This window comes from Formica exsecta, unplaced genomic scaffold, assembly GCF_003651465.1.
Source record: "Formica exsecta isolate Colony F162 unplaced genomic scaffold, ASM365146v1 scaffold229, whole genome shotgun sequence".
Lineage (NCBI taxonomy): Eukaryota > Metazoa > Arthropoda > Insecta > Hymenoptera > Formicidae > Formica > Formica exsecta.
This window is the reverse complement of record NW_021849582.1, coordinates 224,274-247,401: the sequence shown is the minus strand read 5'-3', so window position 1 is coordinate 247,401 and position 23,128 is coordinate 224,274. Positions and strand designations below refer to the sequence as shown.

The window sequence follows — 23,128 nt, the reverse complement described above, 5'->3', positions numbered from 1 at the left end:
GTACAGCTTGCATGTTACAAACTTAATAGCCCTGAGATATTAATTAAATATTAATATATTTCGGAATGATTTACGATGTTACTAAGCAGATATGATCAGGCATTGCTACATACATTATACATGCTCGTTTCTATTCCTGATTTTCAAGTTTTCAACGTCGTATTATATATGATTTGAATATACAAGTTGCCGCTCTCTTGAAATGTAATCATAAACAAAAACATTTCTGCTTGAAATCCTTGAATTAGAATTCTTATGGCTTAAAAAACTAATATTTGAGTTTTCACTTAATTTCAACTTGAACTTATCTTAATAGTACATTAAAACTTAGAGCTAAATATTTTCTATAAAAGATGAGATCCAATGAAATTTTGACCAAAAAAAAAATTGAATTCAGATTCTTAAAAAAATCGACTAAAAAAGATAATGCGTTTGTATTTCCACAGCAATTTGTATACATTTAAAATATTGACCATCGAAATTACTTTATATTATACATTCTCCAATTTAAAAGATGCTACATTTGTCAAAGAAAGCAATATATATTAAGCTTGTTTATGAATTCACAATATTCTTGTAAAAGCTATTATATCTTGAAGATATAACATATGACCATCTCATAAAATACGCTGATAAAATCATCTCTTTCAAATATAAAACAAAATTACATGATAATAACGGTAACATCTTTTTTCTTTACTCGCAATCATTTTCTTCATTAGCAATAATGATCGCGTATCCGGTACAAGAAGTAAAAACATATAATTAAACGGAAAGCTTCCTGCAGAATATCCCAGTTTTATCATGAGCTTGCAACCTTTACATTTTCTTTTATATTTTACCGTATATTCGCTTATACAACACATTGAAAATCGGTTATACAAAAATAAAGTTGCATGCATTTATGAAGCACAATATTTTAATCAAGCTTGTCAATTGGCCTTGCAAATCTTGAGATATCAAAGAAAGTATATAAAATTACACTATATTTATTTTCAAATTTAGCAATTATTTTTTCTTAACAAAAATATGCCGAGACGCTATTTAATTATTTAATAGCTTCATAATTAAAAAATAATTAAGATAATTCAAATAATTAGTTGCCAGAATCAATTAATTTAAATTTTATTTAAGGTATTTTATTGTCTTTACTTACGCTTTCGAAACTAAAGAGCTTTTAGCCTTAATATTAATTATTTTCACACAATTGGTTTCTACCTTAATCAAAACATTTTGCTTATATTATTCAGTTAATTAAGTAAATTTATGTTTTCTCGCGAAAGAAAATTTATTTTTCAGTTTATTTCTCAGAATACATAAAAAAATTTTTATATATGTATCTTATAATTATTTCATAGAATATTTCAGTGAAAGAAGTCAGCAAAAAGCTCTACATTAACGAGTTAAAAGATGGCCTTCCCAGAACGAATTATAATACATGATAGAAATAATGTTTTTCATTTCCCGCCATTTTGCATTTACGTTTTTTATTCCATTACTTTCTAAAATAAGTCTTAATACAGTTCCCCGTCTCAAATTTGTTAATGACATTATCTCTTTAATACATATAATATATTATTAAATTTTGTAAATCTGAGTGCAATTCTGTTGCATTTAATGTGGGGAAACAACGCGCTATTAATCGCATTTATCTATAAAATGCCCCATTGCAATAATAATATGGTCTGTCATGATTTATTTTGTAATTAATAGCTGTTAATAGCTTGTTAATGAAACTCGCGATACTTATCGAAAAATATGTTGCCATAATATCCCGACATTGTGTAATATTCAATTACAATCGATTTATACTCGTTATCTCTTCAAAAATTCTTAAAAATGTATGCATAACAATTAATTGACGCTTATCAACATCAATAGTTTGGAATGACATATGTCATTTTGAAATTAAAAATAAAATGATAGGGAAATATATATTATTTATATTATATGTAGATTTAATAAGGTATTCGCACAAAAGTTACAAAATCATTCTAAGATATTGAGAGAAATACGATAATCATTGGTATATATATTATGTAGATTTATGTAAAAAGAGTATCGACCAGCATATTTAATTCATTGATATACATTCGTCTAAATTATTATTCACGCGTATGTTATGCGAATTCTGCAGGATTCTTTACTATCGAAATCAATAATGGCGCATTAGCGATAATCCAACAATAATCACGCGTTTTTGCCAGCAATTTATCGCAAGTGATAAACATAACGCTTTCCGATTTACTACCGCTGTAATTTATGCGAGGTTACCTCTCCGCTCGTCTTTACACCCTCCTCTCGTCGCAACACTGAAGAATTACATTCCTCGTGACGCCCACTTGTCTCGTAGGGCACAGTGATGAAATCATCTCTCCAGAATAGCGCGCGTTAAGGTGAATTTACACGGTTTACGCTCGATGGGTTTCAGATGAATCATTCAAGTGGATGAATAAATTTTTGTTTGGACATGTAGTACCGGACTAAAGTCTCATAAAATGAAACATCTGGTCTGACAAAGTATTATAAGAAAATAAATATTGAATTTTTTTTTTTTTCTTCCACATTTAATACTGCATGTGTATTTAGTACTACACGTTTGATTAGATTTTATTCTTTTTTATCTGGTACTCTTTATATTCTCTAAATAAAAATTTATATAAAATAATATCATCTTCAAATATATATTCTGTTTGAATTACTCACATAGCTTTTAATTATCCCGATTAAATCTGTTTCGGCAAAGAGGATGAGATTAGAGAAGCTAGTTGCATTTCTTTGATTTTTATGAAAACTTTTTCCATCTATGTAATCTTTCATAAATCACTATATTTTCGTTTCAAATGATTTTTAGCGGATAATTATCGAAAGTGAACCGTATAAATTCGCCTTTACAAAGATCTCCGTTGTTCTTCCGCGTTATGACAGTAACAACCTCAGAGTGCAATCTTGTTGCGCCGGATACGCATGGTTAATCAGAGAAAAAGAGAGAGAGAGAAAGAGAGGAAGAGACTCCTACGGGATATCCCAAGTGCACGAGAGCGCTTAATAACGAGCGCGCAACAAATGCGTATGTGCGTACAATCGCCGTGCCACGCACTTCGGCCAGCAGTGCTCTAATGACGCGCCTGGAAGTTCGCTGGCACACGGACGTTGATTATAATTTATGGTCGGTGAGGCTTTTATAAAACACCGAGGTTCTTGCTTTTCTTTCCCCTGCGTGACAGGGCGGTGGCGGCACGCGTACCGTAATCCTTCCTCAATCGGAGAACCCAAAATCCGAGTGTATTATGTTTCGCTAAATTGCAATATTGCGTATTGATAGAATATTTCCAAGAAAATGTTAGATTTCCAAAGAAAAAAATTATTTAGAATTTTAAAAAATTTCCGCCTCAATCTTCATATTTCTAATACAATATTTTATTAAATAGTGAATATATAATGTAGATGCACGTGGGACAGTGATTCGTAAATTTTGAAATAAATATCTTAACTTAAGCTAATTAATCGCCTTGTTTCGTTGTACTGACACCATCGTGTAAAACCATCTTATTATCGCAATACAATGAAGTGTGCATACATCAATTTGTCGATTTAGACATAGAAAATTTCTATATCTATTATTTATACCTATGGTCATTAGCCGTTAAACAAGTTAAATCGGTGTAAAATGGCGTTCATAATGCGTTTTCTTGGGCCACGAATTAATGTCACTTAGCAAGACTAGATCCGTTCTCAAAAAATCTCTAGCTTTCAATAAATATTTACGTGTCTGAATGGAGCGTATAATTAACGTAGAAAACAAAATTTATTAGCCGTGTTCATTAATCCCATCTTTCCGGTTGAAAGGAAAAGAATTCAAAAAGAACTTTAAATGTTGAAATGAACTTATATGTTTTCAATTCTATTTGTATATGTAACTTGTTTCGTATGCAAGCCTGAAAGTGAGGACATAACTGTTATTAAGTGAATCGATATTCATATAATGTATCCATAAGTATATGGATTTACGGGAGTTTTATGACGCGATCCGCGATTCCTTAATTAAATATCTGAGATTCTATCATGCTTTAATGATGTAGGAAATGTCTCAATAATAATGATACATTTATGACAGTGCGTGTTCGCGATATTATTTTTTGATTTTTACGCTTATATGTAATACACAAACTCGACGAGTCTCGTGTTTTCCATTTATATGCGTATAAGAATAGCGTTATGTTCAATTCTACGTTTTACAAGCTATGCAATAGCAGTCTATAAATCATTCAGAAACTCTAATTTATAAGTCTTTATTGAATCTTATATATTATCATAGCCGTTCTAAGTGTGCTTAAAAATGTGGCAAAACATATAGGCAATATATGCAGTAACAAGGATGTGTAACAAGGATGTATCTAGTAAAAAGGAAGCAACTGTATCAATTGTACAGTCAAATTAGTTTAAAAATCATCGATTTGGCAACAAATTATACATATTACATATTTCTAATATATATAACCAACAGATGCTTTGTTTTGTTACATTCTTTTTTACAATTTACATTACAGATTTGTAATCTGAGAAAAATAAATTTGATATTTAAATTAATAAAACCAAACGCGCGCGGAACAAATAGTCTTATCGTTATTATATAAACTTTAAAGTAAAGACTAATAAACCGTATAAAGATAACTATTTTTAATATAGATATTTAAGATATTTTTACGTTTAATATTACCGATATCACACAAAATGGTAATTTCCTGAGATAAAAATATAAAAAGTGAAGTTTGATTAATAATAAAACCATAAATTAGATTAATATATTCAAGAATACATTTATATTTTCCTATTTCTTGTGTTCTGTTTACATCATTTCTCTCATTTATAAATCACTGTCGTAATCTCGATTCCTGTCATAAAATCTGTTAGTCGATTTACGAGACACAGGTCATTAGATACACACGTACTATGTTTTTAATCTATTCTAATTATACAATTAGAATGAGAAAATTACAGATTCATGCGCATGCGTACAAAAAAGAATAACACATTTTAAAATAAATAGTAGGGCCTCCGGTGGCTCAGTGTGTAGCGCGCCTGACTCACATCCCGGAGATCTCGGGTTCGATTCCCGATTCAACCCTGGCCTCTGCGCTTTCCCATTTTTTCTTTCCTACCACCTCCCAACAAAAATTCCTTCTTTCTCTCTCTTCTCTTCTTCCAGTATATACGCTGAATTTCTGAATTTACACTCTAATATAACCTGTTGTTGGCCCGAATACATGACCCACCCCAGATCATTACGGCCATTTAAATATTAAGAATACAAGAATACAAAATAAATAGTAAAACTTGTTAAAACGTAATGATTTTGTTATATAATGGCTTGTCACATTTTGTCTAATTAAAGGAACTGCAAAATCTTAGCTGCGTATAAAGAACTGATGCGTATAAAAAGAATGTCGTCAAAGGTGCTTACGAAGTACAGGCGAAAGTGTGGGAACTTCTGCCTCGACACACGAAGTTGTGAATATATTCATTATGCGTAGATATATCTATAGATATATCGCGTAATTCATACGTAAATTCGTGTCTGATCATTGTACACATCAATGACATAATGTGCTTACGCTCTTTTAAAAGCCATAGAATATTAGAGTGACAGAGATTATTTATCTCGATTCTGCATGGGATACCTGCAAAAAGTTATGGTATATCAAATAAAACTTTAGTAATAAAAGTAGGACAGGCAAATGATTTTGGATTTTTACTATCTCTTCATTTATATGTATAAGAAAGAAGATAAGTTGTAATATTTTTATAAATTTATGTCCGAAAATGTTTATCAAAAATAATAAAATTAGGTAAAAGAAAAAAAGTTGATATAATTATCATTGAGATCATTTAATCATAAAAAATGTCGATCTGAAATGCTTAAATATATTTAATTCGATCAAAATGTTTACTTAATTTCTCATATTTAACGATTAGTATAATTCTGTGGGTTTTTATATTATTGCAAGATTTGCTTTCGTTTCATAATATAATGTATCGTAAAATGTTAGATTATAGAACTATCAGGATGCAATTCAGAGTTACATCAGAACAACATGCACACGGTGATCGAAGAATGCGTATTTTAGACACGTTATATACGCCTGTACGCGTCGACCGCAGCCAACTCGTTGTAAAGTTTTAAACTGATATGAAACCGCAACAGAGGTATATCCGAACACGACGACCTCGGGGGTACGCGGAAGAGAATTCCCGAAATCTTTCTCGCAGGTTCGATTATCAGAACGTATAATGGAACGTGATTTGCGGTCGAAGGCCGAGATGGAGCGCATCATATTGATTATCGTTGTAACAACGTTCCATGACGAATAAGGTTACCCTATCGTCGACTCTCTTGGAACGGCAAGCAAATTTCTATGAACATTATTTCGAAGATTCAAATAAGCACGTTCGCGATGGGATTCGATTATAAAAGGATATTTACAAGTGAAGATAGAAAATGTAACAAGTTTTAAATATTACGAATATAGCTTAATACAGGAGCATAATTTCTACAATCTAAAAAAGTTGACAACTTTTTAGAAAATATTATTTCGTGCTTACAATGAAAACATGCAAATAGCGTGTAAGAAAAAAAATTTGGAAAAATTTCTCGTAATTTTAATAGTGCTTATTTTTTAATACTATACAAATACATTATTCATAAGACTTTGCTAAAGAAGAATTGAACAAATATGAACACTAATTGTATATTGTTAATATTAGGATGTGTGCTGTTAAAAAAAAATGAAATTTGGCCATATAATTAAGCGTATTTTCCCGACCGACCTTCTTGCTGCGTCAATTGCATAATTTCTGATCGACGATGCATTGATTCGCGATCGATAGAATGAAGTCATCAAGGTACATGGCTATTTCTCAATTCGCGAGTCACGTTACCTATTCATTTACTCGCGCATTCGCTAATCTAAATCTGAATCTGCCATCTGCGAGCTTTCTTAGCTACGTGCATCTGTGAATCTCTTCGTTTTATTGAGTCATATCTCGGTATTCGATACGTGTAAACTGAACATTGTTCATGTATCCAAACAAAACAGCTTGATTAACGAAAGTGTTAAGATGATACACGGTTTTTCTTCGAAAATGAAATCGTTGGTTTATGTTATACTAATTTTCAAGCTAAAAAAAGAAAGTGTGACGACAATGTTATAGTCTAAAGTCTAAGAGATATCGTAACAATTATTTTTTTTTTTTTTTAATCAATAAAAGAAAGATTAATAAAAATGCTTTTTATATATCATATGCAATTTGTATAAAGTAATTAAATCTAAAAGTAAAATGACACACGCTATCACTTTGATGTAGAATAAAATAAAATTTACAAAAATTAATTAGAAAAGTATTAACATTTTATTCTTAATTAAATAGATTCGAATAAACGCGGTAAAAAAATTTTCTCAAAGGAAAAGAATGCTATGATAAAGCGCAAGTTATACTCGCATTTGCGTTCGTAATCGCGAACGGTTTGTGTTACACGCATATTGGTAATAGATATGCTAACCGATGCTAAGTTACTTAAAAGAGATTAGAGGAAGAAATGGAAAGATACGACGCGATGGAGATATGCAAATTCGCGCAGAAGAGTCGACCTGTTGCACCAAGAAGGGTAAAAGGGAAATAGTGAGGGAGGTTGGAAATTTGCACCATGTCCAACGGTATCGCGATAAGATCGCCGATAGTTAACTTACTATCGATTGTGCGCACCTAATACAAGAATTCCGTAGGAAATAGCGATGTTAATGTGTCAATAAATATTACACAACATTACTTATTCGACATTCTCTTCGTGGAATACGCGTTACGTAAAAGATCTTTCTAAAAAATAGACACGTTAGCTTCATATGTTCTTTATCAAGTTCGATAGAAGAAAGCAATCAAAATCGGGCTCTCACATAAATAGAGTTCCCTCAGTTATTTCGAATATAAAAGAGCTGATGCATTATACGTGATACCCACATTTAATTTTCATTCGAAAGTATATATTAAAAAGAAAAAAGATACTTTCATCTTTAAATAGTGTTTAGATCAATCTGGCATCTTTTCGATAATTAGTGATGTGTGTAGAAATTTTCAAAAATCACGCTTTTTTCTTCTTTGAACATATACAGATGCTACACTAGAATATGAATTTTTAAGTTAATTAACTAGAGAGAGAGAGAGAGATAACAGTTTCTTTAAATATATACTTATTAAGGTCTACTTGTTTTGCTTATACTTCACATATGTAGAACCTCTCGTTAAGCACGTTGATATATTAGACACGAGTAATCCGCATATACAAACATGATTTTAATAGAAAAACGTAAATTATCTTTACTGTTCTGTCTTGTTTATATCCGTTCTTCTTGAATACATTAGACGCGAGTGCATAATAGGATTACGTAAAATCAGTGCAAGCGGCAAGCAGCGGTGCAACATTGTGTAACGTCAAACAGCATAAAACATCAGCAGTTTTAAACTACTTACATGCTTTCCACAACTGTGTTAGAAATATCTCGTTTCGCTTAATGTGTATGCTCGCGTTTGCTATTTTTCCTTTCGTCGCGCGACCGCAGTAAAAACTTTACTACAAAGCATTACGACAAATCCGCAGGATATAAATACCTGGAATCAATGGCGAGTCCATTAAAAGTAACGACGGTTGCGACTACGCAAATTGTAATTTATGTCACATAAAATAGAACAACGACATACGAAATGCAGTTTAAATTATGATACTAACAATATTTGAAATTTAGAAATATTGTTTTATTTTTTAATTTTTCATTTTATTTCTTGAATTGATCTCGATACAATTCTTTCTTTCGTGTATCTGAGTTAAAATATTTCCAAAACTATTGCATCGTGAAATCTAAAGAAAGTATATGTATTATGATAAACTGCAAGTGATAATTATAAATAAAACTAGATATAATTAATATGAACAATAAAATAAACATTACAGATTAATATACAATTGATTTTTGCGTGACCATCAAGAGTATGATAAAATAAGAACGGAACATAAGAAATATCTTTTATTCTAGGAATGCGTTCAAGGAAACTTTATTTATGTAGAAGCATAATTGCAAAGTCACGATAAGGGACTAGTATTGCATTTTGCGCGTAAAGCTAATGTATTTTGCGTTAAGTTACTCTGAGAACGTACTTTTCAACATTAATTAAATACGTAAATATGTATGGGCACCGTAAAAATCTAGAGTTAAAATTTTGTTACGAATTAGCTTCCGTAAATTGTTCTCCACAAAACGACGGTAATAATAAAAGCAATAAACATTACGTACTTTCACGTATAACGATTAAATTTTACGAGGCCGATGGTATTTTCTCACACACAATTGTGTCATGCAACTTAAGTATAACATTATTAGGCAAAAGGAAAAAAAAATATTCCGAATATAACTTCTGAAGCGATCTAGGTGATTACCCCAAGGCTATGTGCGTGCGAGATCCTTGGGCGAGCAGCAATCTTACCGGCCATTAGGTTGAAATTAGAAGGCTGTCAGTCAAGCACATACACGATGGTCTCTTGCTAGGATCTCATTATTTCTCACGTTCAAATTGGACCAGCACTTAGGATACCGTTTGTGTGGATTAGACGGTTGTTAATATGTAAAACTTTCCGCGGAACTATTGCAGTCTTTTACATGTAGCAATTTCGTATGCAACAAAGAATTCTACGAAAATCCTTTGCGTATGGAACCCTCCCTTCATTTAAGCTCGAATTAAATGACAACTTAGAATCTCGAATAAACTTTTCTGTAGATTAATATTTATCATGCTTCTTTAATATCAAGCCATTTTAGATTTTTCATATAAATTAAATCACAAAATTGTGATGTTTATTTTCATTAAAAAGAGAGAATATATGTATTGTATAAAGTTGTTACATTTTTGTAAAACCCTCGATTTATATTTTAAAATGTTAAGAATGAGAGCAAAATCCTTTCTATTAATAAATTCCTATTGATAAATAAGAATCGTAACATAGTTTAGGGTTTCACCAACTCTTTAGATTGTATAGTTGTCACGAGATTTCTCATGAGAATAGAAATAATTAATCTTCGCATATAAAGAAAATATCGCTTCTTTACATTAGAAAGAATAAATGGGGACAGAATTGCGAAATATTCGTTAACTGCAGGCGGCTTTTAGTTGTGTAGCCTATGTTCCCGATCTTTCACAGATGATACACAAGCATAATAGCGTTCANNGCATAATAGCGTTCAGCAGGTCTACTTTCATCTTGCACGGGAAAGCCTAATTGTAAATACTTAATTACTCTCCATCACCGAGAGAATCACCATTTTATGATCTCTAATTAATTAATTTTGCTCTGTCCAAAAAATTCATTCCAATTTATCTATTTATAATCTTTCAATAGAGACCATGTTTCATTTAACATTATTTTATCTTTTGCCAAAAGTAATTTAATCACGCTCTTTAAATAAGAATTTAAATATTTGTCAATTAAATTAAAATCGCGCAATAAAATTAATTAAAGGACAAAATTCGCATATCAATGTTGAAAAAAAACTATCGGTGATTATAGATTTGTAAAGCTAAGAATTTATTATCTAACAATAGAGATTTACGCGAACTGTATTTATTGCATATGGATTTGGCAAGATATCCATCGTGTTCGAATTGAAATATTCAGGACAGAATGGATTGCGTTTCGCGAGTCAAATAAAATTCCGCGATCGTTTTCATCGACCGTTATGTACACCCGTAACGTAAGTTTACATAATGGCATCACGCAATTATACGTGAATATTTTATTCCTTTCAGGAGAAGCCATTCACCTTGCCAGAGACTTCGGCTACGTTTGCGAAACCGAATTCCCCGCGAAACAAGTCGCCGAATATCTCAGTCGGCAGCATTGTGAACCGCAGGATTCCTATAGGAGAAAAGAACTTCTTCATGCCACCAAGTAAGAATAATATAACGTTATTGCATCTCTCTCATTGCGACATTACAATCACGGATGACTTTGATCAAGTTTTACGACGATAAATCATGCAATATCGATTTCTGAAACTTCACTCTTCGCTTTCAGACAAATCACCAAAGAGCTGATGGATCTTCTGAACCAGGACAGATCGCCACTTTGCAATACGCGGCCACAACATATCCTCGATCCCAGTATACAGAGACATCTCACCCATTTCTCTCTTATATCACATGGATTCGGAAGTCCTGCGATCGTGGCTGCTTTAACGGCTATACAGGTAATGAGATGAGAAGTTATTTTCTCCTATATACGATACCATCGCTTATTTCTTTCATCTTTTCATATTGTCATTTCAAAAATCTAAATGTAATAACAGAAAGTAAAATATCTTTTTTTTGGGGGGGGGGTGGGGAGGAAGAGAGGGAGTTTTTATTTTTAGCTACAAATGTAGCTAAAAATAAGTACTTTATTTTGTAGCTAAAAAAAAAGCGCTTTTGCGATTTTTGTTATAGAAGTTCCTAAGCGAGTCTTTGAATCATCTGGAGAAGATGTATCCCGGGAATGGTAGCGGCGTGACAAGCAGTCAACAATCGAATCTTGATACGAACAAGAGCAAGGATGGCACGCTGATGAACGACATGAAGAAGTGACGCACGGAAGACCCGCCTACCTCGAACGTGGTCACGTCTATCAGGCACTCTTGGCCGTACAATTGAGCTTCCGTGCGTTCACCATTCTTGCGGAAAGCTCGCAGTGGACCACCGCGTACTATAGGCGCTCGCGTTCGACATACCGCGCGGCCATCGTACGCCGAGGTTGGCTGGTCGGTAAGCTTCTGTAGGCAATTCGATATGCAGGCTACATATGTGCGAAATGTGCAATCAGGGATACCAGTAATAAGAGAAGATAAGAAAATTCTCATTCGTAACAGAGAAGATATAAAAAAAACAAAAAAAAATATATATATAACTCAAGTTGGAGAAAACCACTTCTCGTGTCGCTGGTCGCCTTTGATACAAGTCGTATTCATTTTATATCTTATGTCGAAAATGTTTAATAACATCATAAAGCTCTATCTTAACAAAATCTTTAACAGTTTCCTTCATCGGCTTATAATTGCGATTAAAATGTCATTATTGATACGATCTTATAGAAAGGCAGAAAAGAAGATATATCTGTGCTAAACATGTGCCACATGCTAAAACAAGAAGCATTAGATCTATACGTCGTCCAATGGATATTCTCTACAGAATATATTCTTAGGAAATTAACACATATATCTTAAAATGCATTTAACATATTTTATAATATTTGACGATTCTCAATCTTCTTCCTTAAGTGATAAGAATGTCGGAATTATATAATTTAGTTATATATTAATAAGTCAAGAAACGGCAAATATTACGGAAAAATAAATGCTTGAGAATATCAATTGGATATTCGTATTATTGGGAAATATATCAAGCTCGTAAACTTATATACTTTTGCGTCTAGAGAAATTTTCAAATAGAAAGATTTCGCCAAAAAATGCTTATGTTGTCATACATATATGATGATAAAATGTGACGATAATACGTGAATAATATTAATTTTTAAAGAAAACATTCCGGGATATCAAAATGATCAAAGGTGTACAGCTACGATTTTTGTAATCTATTCATATGACCCGCTCTCTCTTTATATCCCACCGATGATACATCTTAAATACGATAGATCAAATTAACGATTTGCGATTTGGTAATATGTAAATCGCATCCATGTTTTTCGCGCATCCGAACATTTAACCGACAAAAGTGCTCGAATTATCTGTGCTGAGAAAAGAAAGATTAATCAAAATTATTAAACGAATAACAAATGCCAAAATAATGACCGTTATTTTCTTTTTTGGCTGATTACTCTTATTGTATGTATTTATATATAATTTCTCTACTTTTACTAATTGTAAGTACCTACTAGAATAATGCAAATTGGTTTTTTAAATTTACTTTCCTATTAGCATTGTCCAATTAATCAAAAAGAATTTACTCAGCACAGAGAAACTGTAATATGTATGTCAAATAATGAGTGTGATAAAAAAATACAGATGTGTGATAAAAAATACACACTGTGACAGATATAAGGATATAATATTCCTTCGCATTGTAAATTCTATCAAAGAGCTTCACACAGAAAATTAATAGAAAATTAATTTACAAGAAGAATAAAATAATCGAATAAAGATAATTTTGTGAAGTATATATGATAGTCGAAAAATGCAAAAAATTGAGTGCAATTGTGTTAATAATAATTTTCTTACTATCCTTGCAATCCAATTATCTACAATGTAATTAGTAGGCAATCTGCAATAAAAATAAAAAAACAAAAATCGTGTCAAAATATGAAGAACATTCATTAATTTGCGAAGGTAAAAACGAGTCGAGATTTAATTCTTCGATTCTCTTTCAATGTGCATTCTGGATTATTTTGCGATTTACTTCTTTTCTCATTAGAGAAGCTGTGCTTCCATGTATGAGAGTTTTTTGGACCAGCAATACTTTATGTATGTATAAACGGAAGCGGTCGCGTGTATGAGTATCAAAGTGCAACTTAATCCTCAGTAATCCTGATGTTTCAATCTTTACTGAGATTAATCATAATGGGAACGTCGTGCGATCATCCATAGCAAGAATATTCTGCCTTTCATAGGTGCACACTCGCGTGATAGTCAGAAACGACGTTAAGTCCAAGGAACCGTCAAGAATGAAGTCCTTCTGACGGGAGTCTGTAAATGATTTATCGGAAAAGATGAACGATATGATTAAATTGCATATAATATATAAATTTCACTTTACAATCTTTTAATGCTATTTCTTGATCTAGAAGAGTTCATCATTAATCGACACATTTAGTCAATTAAAAATAAAGATTATCTACATTATTAAATTCTTCTCTAAGGGACTTTATTCAAGGTTGTTCCTACGGTCATTATCGTGCCAATGCGAAACTTGCCATTAAAAAGATGTGCCAATTATCGATATCGAGCTATTAATGTAAGCAACAGGCGGTTAACGAAAAAAAAAGATATAGAGAAAAAGCGATAGCATACACACACATACACCCAGCGCAACGAAACTAGTATTTCGTTGAACACGCACGTGACGCACACGCGTGACGAAACAGAGGTCTCGTCGAGAACGACGCGCACGTGCTCGTCGGCCGCATCTCGGACTCGCCAGTCACGAGAGATTGTATGAAGTACAATACCAGGTGAACCTGAGACATATCTAACTTTGTAATTAAATCTTAGGCGTATATAAATGTAAGATTAAAAATAAAACGGGAAGAAGACGAAGAAAAAGGAAAGAGGACGCCGGATCGGGCGTCTCGTGTCGCGTCGCGTATTATGTACAGAATATTTGAATCTTTCTTGTGATATAATCGTACATTATTAAGGTGTAAACCGATTAAAAAAAAAATACACTATACATTCCATGTTTTTTCATAGAAGTGAAAAATATTAGAAGTGATCGTGGACAGAGCTTGTGAGAGAAACCGGCTCGTTACTGTAGAATCGGATGTGACAGTCGCACACGACTAAGGCTCACACGTCTCATGGTGTTAGAGGCGGCTCTAGGATTAGCCAAAGTCTTAGCCAACATTCGTGAAATTTAATGTAACATTCTTATACACAGGGTCTCGCCCTGTCTTATATTCGCATGAGCTCGTGGATACGACTTGATCCTTGCAGATATGAAGATGTCTCGTATACGCGAGTCCCTCGAGTATCTACATACGACACTATGTAGTTTGCTGCATTATAATATAGAGAGTCGCCTCTGCACTACAAGCGTAAAACAGTTTTGTAAATGTTAAAACGCATTCCGACCAAAATCTTTAAGTCTGGCGTCTCCGATATTCTATACTTGTTGTATTACATAATTTTACGTTTATACGCACATATTTCGCAAATATAACTTGATAATATAGTATATAAATTCAGAAAATATCACCATAGCATAATCAGTAGTGTGATCTTTATTATGCGTGCTCTTTTATCTTAGCAATTCGACTGCATGACACTGTATGAACTGTGTCGAGAAGAAGATCGAAAAAAAATTATTAGCAAGTATAAATAAAGATCACTCTAATGGTTGGCCGATATACCGAGTCATCTCAATAAATGTTAGAAAAAATTTAACTAATTTGATATTGTGAAATTGTTATGAATAAAATGACGCATATACGTAATAAGTAACATAATAATTGTTTAATTATTATGCAGAGTGCAGCTAAAATTAGCATGTGTGCGTTTCAACAGATACAAGATGTGGATGCTCTAGCGCGATATGCTCGATTGCACTTTAAGTGAACGAAGCATTTTCCGGCTCGTGGTTCATATGCAAAGGATTAGTTAGGGAAAAGAAAACTCGGCACCTTATTTTCACTCACGACTACATACTTAGATGCGACTTATTAGAAGCTAAGGTCTCCCGTAAATTAATACTTATTTATAACCCTTATAGGACGGCCGTAGAAATACGTTTTTCTACCAGAATTTCTGTGCCAACTGCAAAGAATGTTGTAGATGATTTTTTTGTTTCAAGTTGAACCATTACTCTAATCTTGTAAGATACTCAGATATATCTTTATTAAATATATATTTGAATTTCGTAGTATATTATATTCTGATATTGATTATACAGTTCATTTTTGTATATTGGTGTGTGATAAATAAATAAGAATATTGTTTCTAAGCAATCCGCGTCGTGATAAAATAACCACCTGTCATATAAACGACACATAAGAGAATCACTATTGACTTTATATATATAGCCCCTATCTTTCTGATATTATAATATATAATTAATATTACATAGTTTTCTGATTAATAAAAGGATTAGCTAAAATAATGGAACATATACATGGGATAATGATATTTTAAAAAAAGTTATCCTTTCTAATTTTATTTATTTCTCACGTTTGTCGATATTATAGTACGCTATAAAGTAAAAAGTCACTAACATTCTTTGGAGATAATAATAGATTCATAAACATTTCTATCGCATTTCCAAAAAATTGATCTTATTTATATTTATGTTGTATTAATAGAAAAAATATATTAGTTACAATAATTTTAACTATTTTCATTTAAAAATATTAATAAAATAACAATTAGTGACTTTTTCCTCATTCCATCTCATCCTATATATGACAAATATACCTGCATACACATAAAATAGTATAATTATATATAGAAGTTATAATATACGTAAAATTATATATTCACTATTTTAATTCTACTTACGCTTGTGTTTTCCATGAAAAAATCTCCACGTATTTATTACTTAGCTGATGTTTTTGTGCAAATGCATATATACATTTACAAAAAAAAACTCGTATAAATATTTTTCTTATATTTTATAAAAATACTTATTAAAAACAAATGCATGTTGTTATGCTATTTTTTCAACAATTTAAATACAGTTTATCTTTAATTAAATTTATGTTCTATAATTTTATTATTCTCGAATTATTATTCTTGGATATTATTTATTATTCATTTTTATGCAATAAATATTAGGAAAAAATATATCGAGAAAAAAGGTCGTTAAATCAGATAAACTTTGCATTTGCTTTTAACATTTATAACAAATAATTGTCTGTGTACTCACGTCATATTTAAGTGTATTCACGGCACTTCAAAGTCCGTCACGATTGGAGAGAAAGACTAAAAACCTTTCGATCCACAAAGAAAGTGATTCCCACATAATCTTCATGATTTTTTATCCACCTATATGAAATATATCAATATCAATATTAGAATACAGTGAAATAGTTTTTATACGATATTTCTGAATTTTTATAATATTTCAAGTTTTCAGTAAAATATATGATTAGATAACTTTTATAATATGACAATTTTCTTATGTCGAATATTTCATATGTATTTTCTTATGTCGAATATTTCATATGTATTTTGTTCCGCATTCGTGCTATATTTATAAAAAAATTATTCAGAGAAAATTATCCAATGTAATTGATTTGTTATACATTTTAATTTAATCTGTATTCTCAATCCGCGAACTATTGTACATTTTGTCAATTTTCTCAACATATTATGTTAATAGATTAAAAGCACAATAAATATTCGTGAAACTATTTTGGTGATTGTTGTTTTACTTTAATATACACACATATATATATTTATCTTTTAACATATAATTCTCTGCAGTTTGTTTAATTATTCTTACATTACGATTATATTTAATCTAGTCGTGATCTATTAATTTATACACTGCTATAATAAAATATTCTGCTGTGGGATTAGTTTTCATACGCAGTATATGATAAAAAATTTTGCAATATTTGGTTGAAGCTATATATATAAAGATATTTTTATCCAAAATAATTATAATCTTAGCATTTTCATTGGTGGGGAAGTTCATTTCGGCGTTTTTAAAAACAAGGTATGTCTCATGTTATCTCATTTTTATTTCAATTAGGAGTTACATGTTACATGTTATTATTTTAATGACAAATTTTAGAATTACATTCAATATATTTTTGGATATATGTTTATATATTTAGAGTTATACTGAGATTATATATATGACATTGTGGTTTGTCGTAATCTTGCATTGTTCTACACAAAAAATAATATAGGATATTACATAACTTTTTTGTATAAATCTACCATATGTTTTTTTTTTTTCTTTATAGATGCTATAATATTAAGCAAGTAATATAGGGTTATAACGTGATAGTAGCAGGCTTATACAATTTATTATTATTTTGTAGTTTTTAGTTTGCGTTGTACATCATTTAAATCGTTTAATTTGTTCCATTTACATCGCACACACAATACTATTTTATTATAATATTTTGTCAAATAAAAATATTCAAGCTACAGTTTATTTAGATAAAAAAAAATTAATCTTAATATATAAACTTACATTAATTTGATTGGAGATTAGCAGATTATTAAATATTAATATTTTCATTTTTATTATCGAAATTTTAAATTGAATTTGAAGATATTAAGTACAAAGGATAAATAGAAAAGATGATTCCAAAATATGGTTAGAATTATTAAGATTATGATTTATGTGTTGACACTTAATTTATATAATATTGAATATATGAATTTCATAATTCATAATTTCATTTGTATGTTAATATTAAGCGCTTCAATGTTTTACTTATTTCATCCCATCAATCCTCTTGATCCTTTACTCCTTGTCAATAGTTAAATTCCTCTGTGGTCCAAAATTTTAGGAAAAGGATTAAAGGAGCGGAGTTAATATTTTGCAGACAATGACAGGTATATTGAATTAATATTATGGTATAGAATGATTAAGGGGAATTGTCACCGAAATAAATTTTTATGTATATGGTCGACCGCATTAATAGTATTACGTTTACTTATATTTTAATTATATGTTTAGTTTCTATTTATATGTTCTTGTTTATCCAGCGGCCGCGAAAACTGAGAGATCTGAAAATTATCGAATTTATCATAAAAAAATAGTAAAAATAAAATTAATATGCAGTGTTTAAATAAAAGAGAGAAGTACGGATAGAGAGAGAGTATACTTAGTTGTTACAAGAAATTGAACGAGAAATAAATCTCCTGATCATTATATGACATTTTTTTGATGTTATCTTATTCATTCTAATATCGTCAAAATGAAACAATAACGTTTGCACATCATTACCGTCTTAGCTTCCGTCTCTCTGAGCGGTTAAGGACGATTTCTTTCATTTATCGGTTTCTGCATCATAGGCCGCCGTGCAGCATTAGGAAGATTAGCCGCCAATGGATTCGCAATAACGCTATGAAATAATAATGTCAGAAAAAAAACATTTAGAGGAATACGGACGATTAAGATAAAAAAATTTAATGGATGATTTTTTATAGGTGTTTACTTGGAAGGTCGTGTATACGGGGTGGTGCGGTAGCGCGAGGGTGTGCCTGATGTTGTTGTAGTCTTGTACGATTTCCAAGCGCGGCTCGACGATTCCTCTGCGAATTTCATGGATTGATATGTTTTAATTATTTTTATTTAGGTAAAACACGATAATGATCGTTAATGGTCTACATGCTAGCATCTAAGCATGGCTCATCATTTTAAGGTTTTTAGTATGAGTTTGAAAGTTTAATCATCAATGTAAATCATGCATTTTGTTATACGATCTATGACAGGGTTTATAAATTACATTGTCATAGCAAACTTAGATTATGGCTTCAATTGGAATTGCATGATTCAAATATTATACATTTAAAAAACACAGTTATTTAATATTATCTGTTTTTATTATCTATACATAATATAATTTCATCTTGTACGCGCGTGAGTTACATGAATTTAATAAAAAAGCGAAATTTATGTTAAGTTACATTAAAATTAATTTTTGTGTAAGAATTAAATTTAATTTTTAAAATAAATTATATTATAAAAAAATTTCTATTAGATATTATTAATCGTTGCAATAAACGTATTATTTTATGTTTTATTTTATCCATTTTATATACTAATGTATTATTAAGGGCTCAAAATAAATTGTCCATTTCTTCAATATGTAGAAATTAAATAATTTTAGTATTCAATGCATTTCCATAGAAGCTACTACTAATACTTTTACTTTAAGTATGTCGACATTATGCATTTTAATATCTTTGCAATAACTGCAATAATCACATTTTATAGCAATAATTATAATTATTCTCTGAAATTTTTTGATAAAAAAGATTGAATAAAAATATTTAATCGTGAATTTATTTTGAAATGTTTGAAAAAGATATGAAAATTTTACCGAACCATACATTTAAATTATACTATATATATTTATATATCATTATAAAAATTTATAGTAAAATTAAAATGTTACGATAAACCCCGCATAAGTACAATAAAGGATTTACATGTAATTAACAAACACTCATTTAAAAATGTATTATTATTAAAATAAAATCTTCAAAAAATTTTGTAATTGCATAAAAAATCTCAATTTTTTAACATTATAATCAAACAAATATATAAAAAGGAATATTTTACCTGGATAATCTGAAGATTCGTAATAATCATGTGAAGAATGCGGTGCAGAGTCATCCTCATATTCGTAAGTTGTATATCTTGAAGAAGAATATGTTATCTCTATTAGCATGTAGCGAACTAGATAATATAAAGAAAATACATGCAATATAAAAAAAGGGTTTATCTATATATATATATAAACCACACTTTTTTTTTTATAAAGCTACATTATGCGATCAAATTTCTCTACTTGTTATATATGTATATTACAATGTCAATGCAAAAAGCGTTATAATAATACATACCCAGAACTCGGTGTATAATGTCGATCGCCATATCGAGCACTACTAGTTGACGATCCATGATAATCATAATCATGATGTGATCCAGCACGATTTGTTGGTGGAGGGGTTGGATTATCATAGCTATAAAAACAGAAAGATTTAAATATATTTAATAGTATTTGATTTATATCAAGATGAAGATTATGTTACTTGAACAATTAAACTCACCCAAAATTTTGGTCCATAGCAGCTCTCGCACGATCCAAGATTGAGAACACTTTCGATTTTGGCGGTGCGGGTCGAGAAAGTGGGCCACGATTTGTAGGTGGCGGAGGAAGTATAGCTGAATAATATACATATATACATATTGAATATTTATATACCTGATTCTTTCATATTATTGTATATTGCAAATTGTATATCTTTTGTATATTATGACAAGTATATTTGTTAAAGAATATTCTCTATATAAGTCATTCTATGCAATATAAACTTATATTGATGATACCAAAGAAATGAATATCACAATATTGCTAATTTCCTATATAATTTTCATAATAGGTATGAGATTAACCTCTAGATGTTCTAGGTAAAGTTGGTCTTGCAGCAGGTCTTAGTATACCACCAGTGCCAGGACCACTAGAAGGCCCTCTCATCGAGGATCTTCGATCATCCGAAACCGGATCATTAGATACGGTCATTTCCATTTCACGCATTTGTTCTTGACGTATATTATCATTGTTGTCAGGGATCAAATATTTTCGCACCTCGGCGAGCGCAAATGCAATGCGTGCATAAGCTTCAGCTGGTGGTGCAATAGCTGTGATCTCTACATGTAGATCATCGGAAAGATGTGCATATTTCGGATCTAAAGAAGCACGACATTCATCTTCCTGAAATTAAGAACAAAAAATCAAGACACTACATAAATCATTTTCTTTGAGTAAAAAAAAAAGAGACGACTCGCTTGTCACTTACTTTTTGTCTATCTTTCATAGATCCTCTACCTAACACTGCCATTTTGCACATTGTTTCTTCTTGAAGGCGTTTCATTGAATTACCTTTCGGACCCAGCAATTTCCCAACAAAATTAAACTAAAGCAAGATAAATTACATAATTGAGATTTAAGATAACAGCTACATTTGTATATAACTGTTAAAAAAATTGCTATATTAAATAAATGTAACATACTTACCTTAGGATGCTCACGAATAGGTACTAAAACTTTTACAGAAATGCGAACTGGTTTTTCACGATAAATATCCACATATTTTGGATCCCTTAATGGTTTTCCAATAGCTTGCGTTTTTTGGATTTCTATAAAATACGCAATTCTTTTTGGTGCGGTGAAGTATTCACAGCTTATCGCACATTAAAACTTAAGAAAAATATTTATCTTCTCGTTATTCATCAAATTATCATTTTTAATCTTAAATAAATCAACAAAAATTTAAAGTATATCGATATGTAGGAGTACACTACCTACTCTTCCAAAAATATATTTTTTCATTAAAAGACAAAAAAATTTTGTTAAAAAATAGGTTATTATAGTTATATTTCTCTTTATTCCTCCTATATATATTAGTGATACATAGAATCCTATATTAAAAGTTAAACTAGAAGATATCAATAATTATAGAAATATTTAAAAGCGAAAAAGCCGAATTATTGTTATAATCCAAACTATCTTGCAGTAAAAAATCCAAGCATTGATTATAAATATATATATATGAATTCAATCAAATATCATTGCGAATAAAAGTTTTGCCCCATTGATACCGAGTATCAATGGGGCAAAACGATAATTCGTTGTAACTTGATGGGACTTTCCATCGGACGGGCTAATTTCACATGAATTTCATGAAGCATGATGAAAGAATGAAATGTGTTTACTTACCTTGATCGAGCAATCGAATGGCATTGGGCGATTTTTGATTGTCGAGCTCGATCTTCTCCTGGAGAAGCTCGCGTACGTACTCGCCCGCCTTGTCAATTTGATGATCCTTCTCGTCGGACTCTTTGTCTAGCATTCTAGGTTTAATGTCGTCATCGTCGACATCTCTCTGATACTTGTACTCGCCGTTGCTCGATCTATCCATATCCATATTCGACATAATTCAGATCGTCGATCGATTAACTTTGACGGCTAACTCAACCGCCTTCACCGATGATAGATGAAAAAATCGTACGTTTGTGCAAAACGACGCGTCCCGAAAACGAATCCGTAATGGCTGCCTTTTCGCCGCATGAATGGTCATGAATCCCGTTTTCATCGGACGCTCACCGAACGTCGTTTAGTGCTGCCATCTATATTCATTTAGAAAGTTATGTAAATTCAACAATTTCTACCTTACCGACACTGCCGGTAAAATCATTTTTTGGTGCGTATCAATTACTACATCCATAAATTGTGGATTAGTGTATTATTTTTTAATTTGCATTTGCATTTGATATAACAGTTTTTTTTCGTTCTAAAAAAATGTTTTTATTTTAATATAAGATTGGAATTATAAATACATAATTTCAAAAAAGCATAAATTATATATTTTTTCATACAGCCCGTACAATTTATCATTAGATCAGCGATGGAAAATATAATGAGAATAAATATTTTTCGAGACAATAGTTTATTTTATAACTCGCGCATTTCAAATACTGAAATATATACTAATAGCCTCGATTGTCAAATAGCTATTGTATGATATGTAGCGTGTTAAATGTCACTTGCGATTATCAAGTTATAAACTGAACTTCAAGCTAAATAAATCAACTTCGAAGATGTCACATGGGTAAATGTAAACATTAGTGACGTCAG

General features: G+C 30.9%; 2 protein-coding genes across 10 annotated transcripts in view; one reads left to right on the top strand and one right to left on the bottom strand.

Moving 5' to 3' along the window:
• The window catches only part of LOC115235652 (transcription factor AP-2-epsilon), a 227,574-nt gene extending 211,188 nt beyond the window's left edge, over window positions 1-16,386 (top strand). For all 5 annotated transcript variants that reach the window (XM_029807565.1, XM_029807564.1, XM_029807563.1 and 2 more), the window contains 3 exons: window positions 10,852-10,993; window positions 11,120-11,291; window positions 11,527-16,386. In XM_029807565.1, the coding sequence (XP_029663425.1) occupies window positions 10,852-10,993; window positions 11,120-11,291; window positions 11,527-11,664 (452 nt within the window). In that variant the 3' untranslated portion in view covers window positions 11,665-16,386. The remainder of the gene's footprint in view (window positions 1-10,851; window positions 10,994-11,119; window positions 11,292-11,526) is intronic.
• Window positions 14,923-22,427, bottom strand: LOC115235653 (KH domain-containing, RNA-binding, signal transduction-associated protein 3-like). Of its 5 annotated transcripts, none has more exons than XR_003884072.1 (10): window positions 22,211-22,427; window positions 21,509-21,630; window positions 21,291-21,407; window positions 20,887-21,205; window positions 20,541-20,655; window positions 20,334-20,453; window positions 20,050-20,126; window positions 16,666-16,784; window positions 16,299-16,342; window positions 14,923-16,214 (listed from the first exon to the last, which is right to left on the bottom strand). XR_003884072.1 is itself a non-coding variant. In XM_029807566.1 (10 exons), the coding sequence occupies exons 1-9, from the start codon at window positions 22,425-22,427 to the stop codon at window positions 18,736-18,738; spliced, it is 1,275 nt and encodes a 424-aa protein (XP_029663426.1). In that variant the 3' UTR covers window positions 17,555-18,488; window positions 18,709-18,735. The 5 variants fall into 5 exon arrangements, 2 of the variants coding, with proteins under 2 accessions (XP_029663427.1, XP_029663426.1); XM_029807566.1 differs by lacking the exons at window positions 14,923-16,214; window positions 16,299-16,342; window positions 16,666-16,784 and adding exons at window positions 17,555-18,488; window positions 18,709-18,826; window positions 18,920-19,016; XR_003884071.1 differs by having other exon boundaries at window positions 16,299-16,784.
• Between the last annotated feature and the right edge of the window lie 701 nt (window positions 22,428-23,128).